General features: G+C 36.6%; 1 protein-coding gene across 2 annotated transcripts in view; it reads left to right on the top strand.

The window, feature by feature from the left end:
• MORC3 (MORC family CW-type zinc finger 3) overlaps positions 1-14,920 on the top strand; it is a 39,882-nt gene that overhangs the window by 16,327 nt on the left and 8,635 nt on the right. For both annotated transcript variants that reach the window (XM_025986468.2, XM_072740744.1), the window contains exons 7-14: positions 304-432; positions 644-763; positions 4,161-4,258; positions 8,509-8,613; positions 10,274-10,396; positions 10,503-10,577; positions 11,572-11,617; positions 13,148-13,311. In XM_025986468.2, coding sequence (XP_025842253.2) covers positions 304-432; positions 644-763; positions 4,161-4,258; positions 8,509-8,613; positions 10,274-10,396; positions 10,503-10,577; positions 11,572-11,617; positions 13,148-13,311 — 860 coding nt within the window. The remainder of the gene's footprint in view (positions 1-303; positions 433-643; positions 764-4,160; positions 4,259-8,508; positions 8,614-10,273; positions 10,397-10,502; positions 10,578-11,571; positions 11,618-13,147; positions 13,312-14,920) is intronic.

The following is a 14,920-nucleotide window of genomic DNA, read 5'->3' as shown; positions in this document are numbered from 1 at the left end:
GGATGGAGCCTCACGTTGGGCTCTCTGCTCAATGGGGGATCTGCTTCCCTTTCAGCCTCTCCCTCTACTCATGCGCACTCACTTGTTCCTAATATCTCTCTCGTTCAAATAAATAAAATTCTAAAAAAAAGCAATCAAATATTAACTAGTAACAGTTTTATATATAGTCTATATTGTTGAAGAGTTCATGGGTTCTTTATCAAAGCAAAGTGGTTAAATTTCTTTTTAAATACACATATCAGTAATGCTGAACAAATTTGTAGGTAATTTGGGAAGGACAGATACTATTATGTGTCTTGGCAGGCTTACTGCAGTATATTATACCTAAAGCCGAGAATGCAGATCATCTTACGTGGACAGAAAGTGAAGACACAGCTGGTTTCAAAGAGTCTTGCCTACATCGAACGTGATGTTTATCGACCCAAATTTTTAGTATCCTTTATTTTCCTTTTTATGAATCTGTATAAAGATACATTAATAAAGCGATTCCTCTTCCCCTTTCTCCTTTTATCCTGATACGGAGTCTAAATCCTCTCCAACTTGGCCCTTTTTTATACACTTTTGGGTTCATTAAGAAACGACTTGGAAAGATTGGTTTGAGGGGAGTGAGATGGTGTGTTCAGAATTTTCCTTAACATTTAAGACTAAAACTGTGAGAATTACTTTTGGATTCAACTGCAGAAATAAAGACCATTATGGGATAATGATGTATCACCGAAATAGACTCATCAAAGCTTATGAAAAAGTTGGATGTCAGTTAAGGGTAAGTTTTATATCTGAAAATGTTTGTATCTTTCATAAAAGTTAAAATACCATGTTATTGTGTCAAATGTGAAATAATATGCTTTGCTTAATAACTTTTAAATGTCAGTGTGGGGCACACCCCGGGTGGCTCGGCAGTTTAGCGCCGCCTTCAGCCCAGGGCCTGACCCGGGATCAAGTCCCACGTCAGGCTCCCTGCATGGAGCCTGCTTCTCCCTCTGCCTGTGTCTCTGCCTCTCTCTCTATCTCTCTCTATCTCTCATGGATAAATAAATAAAACCTTTAAAAATAAATAAATAAATGTCAGTGTGTTTAATAATGTTGGTAATGGCACTTGAACTTAGAGTGCTTTTATATTTCCCATTTGGTCCAAATAATCTTATGAGAGGGACAGAATATTTTGTTTTTGTTTTAACAGAGGGTGAAATTGGGGCTAAGAAGTTAACTTGCCCTAGACCTACAGTGAGTATGGATCTTAGATCCAGATGCAGATCTTTTGACTGCATTTTTGTTTTGTTTTGTTTTGTTTTAAATATTTTATTTATTCATGAGAGACACACAGAGGCAGAGACATAGGCAGAGGGAGAAGCAGGCTCCCTGCGGAGGACCCTATGCAGGACTCGATCTCAGGACCTCAGGATCACGACCTGAGCTGAAGGCAGACACTCAACCACTGAGCCACCCAGGCATTTCTTTTGATTGCATTTGGATATGGATCCCTGATTATTTCTGGGATGAAATTGGCTAGTTTTATTTAGTCCTGACTCAGTAGCCAGAAAAACAGGATCATATAGGTAATTTACTTCTCTGGAGTTAATTCCAAAATATATTATTAGAGCCTTCCTCCTAATCTACTTGCACTATTGTAGAATTCAAGTCAGGATGATGATCATTGTGCACTATACTAGTCTGTTCATCCTATACATGTTTTCGCAGAACGGCTTTTTAGGGGTGTATGTGTTAAGAATTCAGTGGTAAGTTCTGCAAATCAAGTTTGTTAAAAGTTTTATTGAAGTCTAGGCATATTTTGTTTTCCAGGTGTATGGTTTTCTTTTTTCTTTTCTGTTTATCTTTTTTCATTCTAAATTCTTTATAGAATGATATAAGCTCTACACAGTATAATAGTGTGTGTTTTTCTTGAATATTACTCAATAGGAGTTGTAACTCTGTTATATATTTTACATGACACGAGCCCAGAATATAGCATTTTTGCAAGAATAAGCGAACTTTGTTGGGCTCCTCTTGGTAACCACTAATTTTAGTCAAAAGCTAAATATAGAATCTGGCAACTATGATATGAGGTGTCAATAACTTATTTAAAATGCTAATTTAATTTATAATTAGACTAGTAATGTGCATCAGAAATATTCTATAATTAAAGTTCTTCAATGTCGGGCAGCCTGGATGGCTCAGCAGTTTAGCGCTGCCTTCAGCCCGGGGCGTGATCCTGGAGACCCGGGATTGAGTCCCATATCAGGCTCCCTGCATGGAGCCTGCTTCTCCCTCTGCCTGTGTCTCTGCCTGCCCCCCCTTCTCTCTCTCTCTCTCTGTCTCTCTCTCTGTCTCTCATGAATAAATAAATAAAATCTTTTAAGTAAAAATAAAAATAAAAAAGTTACTCAATGTCACTGATAATTGGAATTGCATTTTTGGTGATAAGGTTTGTTTCTCAAGTGCTTAGGGATTCAAAATAACAGTATATCTGCAACAGAATGTAAATTATTTTTTTCTTTATCATTTATGAATCTGACTTAGGATACACAGCCCATTTTTCCAACCACTTAAATTTGTGGTGTATATAATTTCTGGTTAAGGTTAACTTTGTGAAAGATAGGCTTTTGGAGCCAACTCTTACTGTATTTCTTTACCACGTGATGGAGTGGGCATAGTATTTGCATTCTGTGGCTTCAGTAAACAGTTACTAAATAATTAGTGTCAGGTAACTGGTATGATTTGCCATGCTTAATGCTCAGAATAAAAAGATGATAAGATCCAGAGCTCTGTCTGGAGAGGAGTTATATACTACAAGTTGGAAGCATCAGAAAAAACTTCTTGGAGAAAGTGGTGATTGAGACGAGTCTAGGTTGATGTTATTGTGTTGAAAAGTCTGGCAGGGGTTTTCCAGGCAGAGAAAAATCTCTGCAAAGGAAGGGAAAGACTTTGGAGACTGTGACCTAATTAAGGGAGTAGCATGCTCTCCTGGAGTAAATGCTAAGTCAGGAGAGTGATGGGAGACAGCAGTATGAGGCCAGAAAGAAGGTGAACAGGAACTACAAATTGAAGGATGTTGTGGTTTATTAATGATACGAGACAAGGAACCACTGGTAGTTTTTTTTTTTTTTTTTTTTTTTTTTTTTTTTTTTATGATAGTCACAGAGAGAGAGAGAGAGGCAGAGACACAGGCAGAGGGAGAAGCAGGCTCCATGCACCGGGAGCCTGATGTGGGATTCGATCCCGGGTCTCCAGGATCGTGCCCTGGGCCAAAGGCAGGCGCCAAACCGCTGCGCCACCCAGGGATCCCTCACTGTAGTTTTTAATAGAGCACGGTAATGATTAGATTTGCATTATTTTGTCTGTTTATGAAAATGTTCACTTTATTATTATTTTAACATTTTCCTTTTGTAGATTCAGCTACCATTGTGAACAAAACACACTTGTTAATCACATATAAATAATCAGAATATATGACTCATATACTTGGAATTCAATATTTTAGCCAGCACCCTTTTAAAAATAACTTGAATCCAACTCACCTAGGTTTTTATCTCATCACCATTAGCAACTGCATGTGTAACTTTTGATAAATGATTTTAATTTTTATCTAGCAAACTTTTGGAATTTTATTGCTGGAATCTTTGCTGGTCACTGTGGATATAGAAGGAAATTAGTTGGGGTTTCCACTGTCTAAGAAATGCATCCCAATAGAGGGTAGTCTTCGTTCTTTTGTAGAAAATTGTGGTGATAATATTTTTTTTTAAAGATTTTATTTATTTATTCATGAGAGAGAGAGGCAGAGACACAGGCAGAGGGAGAAGCAAGCTCCATGCAGGGAGCCTGACGTGGGACTCGATCCCAGGTCTCCAAGATCACACCCTGGGCCGAAGGCGGTGCTAAACTGCTGAGCCACCTGGGTTGCCCCTGGGGTGATAATATTTATCTAAATGGATATTTGGCAACAGTGGAAGTGGTTTTTAAGGAAGGCTGTAATATATTTAGGAATTAACTTCTAGAAAGGTAAAATTACCTACCAAACGCTGTTTTTCGATCTGAATTTCATTAAGAATCATGACATAAAATGTAGGAAAATGTTTCATATAAGTTATAAATCTTTATGGAAGAGCAATTATTTTGAGCATCATGTCTTATGCTTAAAACACCAATACCATTTTCTTTTTTAGGCAAACAACATGGGTGTTGGAGTAGTGGGAATTATAGAGTGTAATTTCCTAAAGCCAACTCATAATAAACAAGATTTTGATTATACTAACGAGTACAGGTATGAGACCTATTTAAGTCACTGACTTTTTACAGTTTATTTTGGAAATACTTTCATCTCTTTTCCTAAGCTGAAAATTTTTTTCTGTCTTGTGGATGCTTTTTTTATTACAGAACTTTAAGAAAAGTGGTAGGTGAGAGGCTTGCATAGAAAACACACTTAACCATCTTCTCCCAACCTAGGAATCACCAATAGAAATACATTCTTCCCTGTCTTTATTGATGAAGTATCTCTGAAATTTATAGGAAAAATAGGGGATGTTCCTGCTTTCTTGATGTCAGCATTTATTGTATAATATCCTCAAACTTTGTGCTTATTAATGGGAACTTTAAAGTTATTTATTCCTCTGTACCTTAGAAGTACTCTGATCTTTTAAGAGTGATTAGAAGTCTAGAATGAATATGACCATCAGTTTTACTTGTAAATTTAGGAAGCACACTTTCCCTAATGAGCACATAGGATGGAGTAGAATGCAAATGCAAAAGACAAAGATAATGCCATAGGCCTTTTTTTTTTTTTCAAATAAAGAACTACTAAAACAAAGTAGAAGGAAGAAGATAACAAAAAAAACAAAATCGTTGTATTAGGAAACACATATAATACAGAAAATCGGTATGTACTCAGAGTTCACTCCTGAGGCAGAGGCTGCTCCTGTTAGTTGAACAGTGATAAGTTAATGTAAAGAATTATTAACTGGGAGAGTAGAGAGTGATTACGAGAAGGAGTAAAAGAGGACAGTAGGTGTCCAGAACTAGTGATATAAAAGACCAACTTCCCTCAAAATGGAGAAGGAGGACTAGGAACTGGGAGAGGGCCCCCTGCCCCTAAAGTCAGAGATTCAGATCTTGTAGAGGTCATGACAAACATAGAAACAGGCTACCTGCAAGTTTCTTGCCAGAAAAAGAAGGCCTGGCCAGTGCTGATCTGTAGATGTGATCTGCTGTTGCCAGAGGCTGAGTGGACTGGAGCTATTCTGCAGAGGAGACCTGTCTTTGCCCAAGGATGTGGGCACACTGGAACTGATCTCTGCTGCTGGAGGTTGTGGGCTGCTGGAGGGCAGAGCATGGCTAGAGAGCACAGCTGGAGCTTCTCTAGGGGCCATTTGGCTCCAGTCCTATAATAATTATACATACCAGAACCTGAAGGACACATGTCTCACTATCACCTAGCAGGTTCATTGCCCTGTTAATCCAGTTCAGCATTCCTCAGGCTGCCAAAGGATAAATGTTTACATAATCAAGCTTCAGAATCGTAAAATTGAGCAAAGAAGACTGGATTTGGAGCTGAGGGACAATAAGTTCATAACTGAAAAAAATTAAAAAGCCCAGTTTGTTTTTGATAAGATTATTAAAGTCTATAGTAGGTATCTAGCAATAAAAGGGGAAAAAAGGAGAAAACAGAAATCATTAATATCAGAAATGAAAAGGAGATAGACACAAAAACATCAAAGAAATAGCATGAACAATTTTTTTACTGTCTTAGGTGATATGGACACATTCCTTTAAAATTAAATCAATTTTTAGAAAACTTCCCACATACTAAGTTTAAACAATTAAGGAGAAAGTAGCACTGGTCTTACACAATCTTAAAGGTTTTATGAGGGCATGTAACTTTGGTAGTGAACTTTTGAATACATTACAAGAAAGGAAATTTATGTCCGTTTCTCTCATGATCAAGATATAAAAATTTTAATTAAAATAAGAGCAGGTACTGTCTAGTGATACATAATAAGGATAATTAGTACATTAAGCTGATTGGATTATATTCCAAGACAACATGGTGGTTTTAATATTTAAAAATCAATGTAGTTCATCACACCAATGTTAGAAAAGAAAAATCTCATGGTTATTTTCATAGGTACAGAAAAAGCACTTGATATATCACAGCACCCATTTGTAATTGTAATTCTTTTTTTTAATTTGAGAGAAAGGGTATGCATGAGTGAGGGGGTGGCATGCATAGGGTGGGGCAGATGGGAGAGGGAGAGAAAGAGACTCTCAAGCAGGCTCCACACTCATTGCAGAGCCTAATAGGCTTCATCACACAACCTTGAGATCATGACCTGAGCCAAAGACTAAGCCACCCAGGTACTCTGCCCATTTGTAATTTAGGGAAGAAAAGGAACACCTAAAAAAACAAAACCCACCATTAATAGAAGGGCATATTAGCAATACAGAGCATTTACAGAAGCACCAAGCATCATTCCTCATGGTGAATTGTTAATAACTTTCCCCTTAAGGGTGAAAATGAGATAAGGATGTCTGCTCTCCACCATTGTTCTTGAGAAAATAGCCAGTATAATAAGGAAAGAAAAAGTAAAAGTTAAAAGAAATAAGACTTTTCTATATAAGATAGTATTAAGTATATAGAAAGTCCAAAATAATCTGCAAATTTAGAATTAATAAAGGAACAAGTAGTGTGTATTCTGGGGTTGCTGGATGAAAGTATTCAGAAATCTGTTGTATTTCTGTTTACCAACAATAAAATCCAGAACATGAATTTAAAAAAAATTTTTTTTTCAAAACATGAAATTTTTAACAAGTCATGGATAGTGTCCAAAAAATCAAGTGTCAGTAATACATGCAGCATATACACTGAAAACTATGAAATACTGTGGAGTGAAGTTTAAGCCCCAGATAAGTAGACATGTCAGGTTCAAGAATTGGAGGGCTGAATATTATAAAATGTCAGTTTTTCTCTAAAATAATTGAATACAATTTCAGGTTTTTTTTTAAAAAAAATCCCTGCCAGTGTGTGTGTAGGTGTTGATATTAATAGGCTTATTCTAAACTTTATGTGGAAAGTCAGAAGACCTAAGATCGGTCTTAAAAGTCATTAAAAGAACGACAAAGCAGGAAAACTTACCCTAGTAAATACCAATGCTTGTAAAGCTACAGTAACTAAGTGTGGTATAAATGAAAAGATAAGCAGTCTAGTGAAATAGAAAAGCCCTAAATAATCACCCACTTTTTATACATTGGTGACCTGATTTATGACAAAGATTACATCATAGTATAGTAGGAAAATGATCATCTTTCCAAAAATGCTGGGTCAATTGGCTATTTGTATGGATAATATGACTCCTACCTCAAATGAGGCAAAAAAATGATACCTAATTTAGTCCTAAATGAGAACGACAAAAACAAAATGGGGACAAGATTTTATACCTAAAATGAGAAAGACAAAAACAGAAAAATGGGAACAAGAGAATTTTCAAAACCGTTACTTTAGTTAAGCAGATTTTTAAAACAAGATGCAAAAAATATCATAATGTGAAAAATGGAAAAATTATTTAAAATGAGTAAGAGAATGTTGGCAGGATGTAGGGGATTTAGAGCTCCTGTACATTGCTGGTGGGTATGAAAATTGATCATTTTTGAGAACTGAGTAGAACCAAACATCAATGCCCACTTCTGTGACCCTGCCTTTGGGCTCCTTGATATATTCTCAACAGAAATGGGTACATCTCTTAGACCGAGGAATAACACTGATGAGAGAAAGGAATGAGGAATTGAAAACGTGAGGTACAGGGAAGATACGTCTGGGAGGGAAGATTCATTCTCATTTGGACTCTTAAATGTTCTGTGATTGTGGAGAAAAATTTAGTGGGAGATAATGGGTAGGGATAGGAATGTCTGGTTCGTCTGCCAATGTAGAACTGAAAGTCTTGATATTTGAAAGCTTTATGTTAAATTCAGAATGTTACAGTGACTGTACCTTGGGTGTGCCTAATTCTGGACAGTAGGTGCTTAACTCAAGTGCTTAAGTATGGCCTTGGATCCCACTGATTGCCTTTTTATTAATATCTTACTGGGGAAGAAGCAACAGTCTTAATTGTGGGACAGAGGCTATTTTGAAGTATGCTTGCTGATAATGATTTCTGGACTTTATAAACTGAAAGTCTGAGTTCTAATTTGAAAATTGAAGCATAAAAGTTTATCTATTGGGATTGAAATACAGAGAGCCTGTGGTTCTCCCACTAATTGGTCTGCAACATACTTTCTCAACAGAGGTCATGAAATATTACTGTTTGTATCTTCAAAGATGATTCTGACTCTGCTCTAAGAACTTATAGGTGTCCTTATAGAAAATTGCCATTAGAGCATTTTTTATTAACTATACCTTGAGAAGTCTGTAGTGTCCACATGATCACTGCTAAGTCGTTTGTGCTCCTCAGTGTTTGACGTAGATTTGAGCTTTATCTTTTTTTATTTTTCTTAAGTTGATTGTATGATTTATTTTTTTTTTAGGCTGACAATAGCAGCACTAGGAGAAAAGCTGAATGATTACTGGAATGAAATGAAAGTGAAGAAAAATTCAGAGTATCCTCTAAATTTGCCAGTTGAAGATATTCAGTAAGTACATTAAAGAATAGCAACCCACTCTAATATTGAGAAGTGATACTGGAGGGTGTAGTGATGGTATGCAAACTTTGAACTAAGCCAGAGTAAGAAGTAAATTCTGCAAGTCTAGTCAGCACAACATGTGAAATAAGCCAGTGAATGTATACATTTATACATATACACAGAAGATTCACAAAGCAGTACTTAAGCTATATGCTGCATGCTGATATTTACTTCATTTAAAAAATGTACATCTTAACCCATTAAATTGATTTCATGATCCACTAATGAGTTGTATCTCATAGTTTGAAAAACCCTGGTCTTGTGTAATAGTATCATGAGTCTAAAGTCAGATTCTAGTTCTGGCTTAAAGAATGATGTGACGTTGAGCATGTTACTTGGCCTCTTAATAAGCTTCCATTTTTTGACTTGGAAATTGGGAACATTAGTAGCACTCACTTCCTGGAGTTTTAAGACAATAAAATATACCTGACAGGCATTCAATAACACGGTAGTACACGGTACCAATTCTGTGAATGAATGAATAATAATTGTGTGTACTGATGAAAAGATGACGAAGATACATAATGAACAAAAAAAGATGGAATTCAATGTATTAATTTCCCATTTTATTTTTTTAAAGTGTCCATATATACACATGCTTACATTCTGTAAGCATAGAAAACTATGCCAGGGTTTAAAAAAATGAATAGCTCCTGAAATCAGGGGTTTGTATTTTCTTTATAAATTTCTGGGGCATCTGTGTGGCTCAGTCAGTTGACCATCCAACTCGATTTCGGCTCAGGTCACGATCTCAGGGTGGTAAGGTTGAGCTCTGTGTCAGGCTCTGCCCTGAGTGTGGAGCCTGCTTAAGATTCTGTCTTTGCCTCTCCTTCTGCCCCCCGCCCAAAATAAATAAATAAATACATTTCTGGATCGTTTGAGGTTTATGTAACTGTGTAAATGCATTTTTTAGAAATTAGATTTTAAAAAGTTACTGGTATTAAGATGTAGTCTTCATTTATTCAGTGAATTGTTAATAAATGTTAAATGAAATGTTAAATGAATACCTAAATTCTTCATAGCATCATTGTAATTATCAAATGATAAAACTATAAAGCATTTTATAAACTAAAAGAATATACAGATTCTAGGTATTCAGAGATATAGTGGTGGCTAATAATATAAGAGTTATTAAAAATTGCTTAAGTTATAGCAATAACAGCTTGTCCATTTTCTGTTACTTGAGTGTTTTTTGTGCTAATAAATATAGGAGATTAGACATTGTAAATGCTGACTTGATGTGAATTTCAGAGCAAGGCTTTTGGAATCTTAAGTTGTTTGAGTTTTTATTTCCAGAGAACAATTTGAATAATATGCTATTAAGCAAGACATTTAAGTCTCTTTGTTTAAATTGGCCTGTTAGCTTTAACCTTTTGAAGGTAACCAAAATTTTTTTTTCCAAAATTGTTTTTATTTTTTTATTTTACTTTTTTTCCAAAATTGTTTTTAAAAACGTAATTTGCTGTACAATAATTATGTCAGATGTTTCAGAAACAGAATTAAATAATAAAGGCATTTTGTAGTAGAAATGATGTAGAAGATCTAATGAAGTGTGCTTAGCCTCTGTATTTTCATACTAATATGATTTCATACTAATATTTTGTTGTAGGAAACGTCCTGATCAGACATGGGTTCAATGTGATTCTTGTCTAAAGTGGCGGAAATTACCAGATGGAATAGATCAGCTTCCAGAAAAATGGTATTGCTCCAATAACCCTGACCCACAGTTCAGGTACCATATAGTTGGTAGTACCCTTTTTGGAAAGGCAGAAAGTACTATTCAAGATGTATGAATAGGCGCTGGTGACGTGTTATTCCCATGTGATTTTTCTGACTAGAAATTGTGATGTTCCAGAAGAACCTGAAGATGAGGATTTGGTGCATCCTACTTACGAAAAAACCTACAAAAAGAAGTGAGTGTTGTACTAATGTGTGATGGGGAAATAATGCCCAATTTATTAACAGCGGAGGCTGTGCAGCATTAGTTTGATGCTTCTCCAAGATCAAGCTAGTACAACCCAGAAAAGATTATGACCCCCCAAAATTATGATGTGGATGTATAATATTGTGTACTTTTTTGGGTTTTGGGGTTTTTTAAGTTTTATACCGTGGATATCTGCTCTTTTTTTTTTTTTTTTTTTTTTTTACCTACTATGTATTGCTGTCCTATCTGCAAGATAGCTTGCATACAGAATAGTTTGTCTTTTTTTGAGTCACACACAGATGAATCATAAGTGAGCATTGCCCACCATAGCTTTTAGTCTTAACAGGGAAAGTGAGATATGTGCATTACTAATGAGAAGCTGACGAGTACTAGAAGGCATAAACCAGTCCTGTTGGGAAGCCTATAAGGAGAGATGACTTCTAGTTGGGGATGGGAAGGGAAATATGGATCAGTAATAGGTCTTGAAGGATGGGTTAGATACGAATGTATAGGAAATGGTGATTGGTTCATCTTTAGAGCAAATATATGAGTGGGCATGATGGAAAATGAAGGGAGAGAGAAGCTGGGCATTGAATGATAGCCCCGGTGAACTGTAGGCTAGTGTGCACACAGAGGCTGAGTTCATGCAGAACTTCCAGGCAGTTTTGATTTAGAGTATGGTTTTTGAAGATCCAGCAGCAGGACTGAATAAAGAGGCTAATTAGAAACCTGGGTCTGAGAATAATGCTGGTCGGGGTGGAAAGTCTAAGGCACACATTGGGCATTACTGAGATAAGAGGTGGAAAGCATTTCCCTGCCTAAGGGCTTGCCACTGATGATAATGAAATGAAATTGAAGCAAAGTTTAGTATATATTTTTGAGTGACTCAGTAGTAAAATGGCAAGTATGTCATTGAGAAACCAAATAGAAAAATAATTAAATATATTAACTTTTCTCATCTTTTGTGTTTTTTCTTTCTTCAGAGACAAGGAAAAATTCAGGATCAGACAACCAGAAATGATCCCTCGGGTAATTAATGAAACCTTCCGTTTTATATCTGTGTCTTATATTGGGTAGTGGCTAGTTTAACAAATAGTTTTAAAGCTTAGGAGTTATATAACAAATTGAAGTGATTTTGTTTATTCAGTGCACATACTCCTTTTCTTACACCCTCCTTGTCCTCCTTCCTAGCCCAACAACTTCATTCAAAAACTGTTCAATCTTACCCTATTTAGTCCGACATCTGAGGATAGGCAGGCATTAAGAATCTTACTATTGGGTACCTGGGTGGCTCATTCAATTAGGCATCCGACTCTTTGATTTTTGGCTCAGGTGATCTCAGGGTTGTGAGATGGAACCCTAAGTCGAGCTCTGTGCTGGGCATGGAGCCTGCTTGGGATTCTCACTCCCCTTCTTTTTCCCTCTGACCGTCCCCTAGAAAAAAGAAAAAAAAAGAAAAGAATCTTACTGTCACATAGGCAGTTAAGGAAAAGATCACAGGAAGCCTTGGGGAGCCATGTTCTAGTACTAACCTGGACCAAAGCTACAGTGTTTTTCTCTTTGTTGACCACTCTTCCTTACTGGTGCTTTCTGGTGTTAAAGAGCTTTTTCTGAGTATATGGGTAGGCAGTTGTACTTACGTAAGGAAGTTCTGGTTTGCTGCAGATGTGTGTTTGCTTTTAGTTATATTGAAATGTTTTCTTACGTAAAGGGTGAAGGTTTTGAGGTGAGGACAGAGTTGATTGAAAAGGGGGCACCTGGGTGTCTCAATCAGTTAAGCATCTGCCTTCGGGTCAGGTCATGATCCTGGGGTCCTGGGATTGAGCCCCAGGTGGGGCTCCTTGCTTAGTGGAGAGCCTGCTTCTCCCTCTCCTCCCCACTTGTGCTCTTGTTATCTCTATCTCTCTCTCTCTCAAATAAATAAATAAAATCTTGAGAATGGGGTGAAAAAGAATAATGGGCTTACTTATTCCAAAGGCATTATCTTTGACTTTATTTTCAATTTCTTTCTCTTAGGAAAATGAATTTTTTAAAAGATTTATTTAAATCTTTTTTTTTTTAACTAGGGGAGGGGCAAAGGTGGAAGGAGAAGTAGGCTCCCTGATATAGGGCTTGATCCCAGGACCCTGAGATGATGACCCAGGCCAAAGGCAGATGCTCAGTTGACTGAGCCACCCAGGTGCCCCAGAAAAAAGAATTTTTAATTGTATTTTAGTAAGTCCTGTATATATAGTACAGGCAGTAAATCTTGTCGCAAAAGACCAGATAGTAAGTACTTGCTTTGTGGGCCACATACAGTCTCTTGTTGCATATTCTTTGTTTTGTTGTTTTGTTTACACCTTTTAAAAATGCAGAATCATTCTTCCACTCACTTGCAGGTTGGATTTGATTATTGGGCTATTTGTGGCTTCTTGGTGTAGCATAAAGAATTTACATCTTTAGGATAGTTCTCAATGTTTTCTGGGATATGGGGAAAAGGGAAAATAATATCTCATGTTTAGGGGCATGGCATAGTAGAAAAAAAAAGACCTTTAGGATCAATTTTTTTTCTTCCAACAGATTAACGCTGAACTCTTATTTCGGACACCCCCCGTGTCAGGTCAAAGCTTTTCTCCTGTGAAGGAAAGTGTTCCAAGAGGACATCTTTCAGAAGTGGCAAATACTTATGCACCGAGACTTATAAATAATCATCGAGGTTCACCCCAGTCTGAACCTGAGAACAAGTCAGTGGCTAAAATATGTTTTTCCATTTAGGGAATAAATATTAAACAGAGCCTTTGGCAGTAATGCACTTCTGAGAAGTTGTAGTGTATATGCATGTAAAAAGTCTAAGGATAAGTTAATTTGCTTTTATTATCTAAACCTGCTGCTGCCCCACTTACGTCACCTATTTAATCAATTTTTAAAATATCAATTGTATTGTGGAATTTGATCAAATTTTCACCTCTATGAAATTCTGTATAGTATGAAAATTTCTGCTTTTAAAATTGCCAATATCTTACGTAAAGAAAAACACGAAGCAATTAATGATACAATGCTATACTGTTACCTGTGACCTAGAAGTTCTTAGCTTGTGGCAAGCTCTATATTTTGAATGAGTAGATGGAGAAGGAAGAAAGAAATGTATGAGTGATATGAAAATTGAAGCTCTCAGGACTGGAATGGTCAGGGAAGGTTTTGTGATGAGATAGTACTTGGTTTGGTTCCTGAGATTGAAAGCAATACTCTTTGCAGGGGGCTCATTCATAGGGAATAGAATGAATACAGGTGAAGAAGAAAACATGATGCCAGCAAACTGAGGAATCTGACTACACTAAGTCTTTTTGTTGAAAGATAAACATTGAAACTAGGTTCCCTGAGATAGTGGAATGGGATTTTCTGAGAGGTTTTGTAACCCTTTCATTAAATTCTCAAAGGGTTGGGGGGGCGCCTGGGTGGCTCAGTTGGTCATGGGATCAACCTCTGAGTTAAGGCTCCCTGCTCAGTGGGGAGTCTGCTTCTCTCTCTGCTCCTCCCCCTGCTTGTGCACTCCCTCTCAAAATCTTTAAAAAAAAATTCTCAAAGGGATTTTTGGTGTCCAGAAGGATTAGAAATAACTGCTTTTATGCATATATACATCAGAAGGGTATGTTCTAAAATAGTTCACTGTTTGTAACCTTCATATTTGGGGGCTGGATTGTGACTTCACTAAAAATTTGTGTGAGTTTTTGTTTTTTTTTAACTAATCTCCATAATCTTGTTTTTCTTCTTAAAGATGGTTCTAAACAATGTAAGAAAAAGTAAAATCTGTAAAGTTTACAGATAAAAGATAATGGAACTTATTCTTTTTTTCTTTAATGAGGGAAAGGCAGAGTGAGAAGGAGAGCGAGAGAATCTCAAACAGGCTCTACGTCCAGTCTGAGCCCAAGGCGGGGCTCGATCTCACAATGCTAAGATCATGACCTGAGCCCAAATCCAGAGTTCTACGCTTAACAGACTGAGCCACCCAGCTGCCCCTAGAATTTATTCTTTAAAGTGATTTAGTCCATCCAAGTAGAAGAAAAGAGAGAAATTTTTCATTAATTTTTAAAGCCTGAAGAATTTAAAATTTGAATTTGAGAAAAATAGCTTTTTTTTTTTTTAAATTAGATCTTTCAAAATAAAGCCAAAGACTGTGGAAAGGTGGTACCTAAACTAAGTCTTGGAAAAGATAAATAGGAATTAGCTTGGTAAGAAAATAATAGAGTAGCTACCAGTTACATAATTAACTCCATGGAACCCCAGGCATGCTCCAAACTTCGAAGCATTGGGTACTTCTTAAAGTAGAAGATGGGTGAGAATAAAAGGTTCGTT

Source organism: Vulpes vulpes, chromosome 15, assembly GCF_048418805.1.
Source record: "Vulpes vulpes isolate BD-2025 chromosome 15, VulVul3, whole genome shotgun sequence".
Taxonomy (NCBI): domain Eukaryota; kingdom Metazoa; phylum Chordata; class Mammalia; order Carnivora; family Canidae; genus Vulpes; species Vulpes vulpes.
This window is presented reverse-complemented; position numbering and strand designations above follow the sequence as displayed.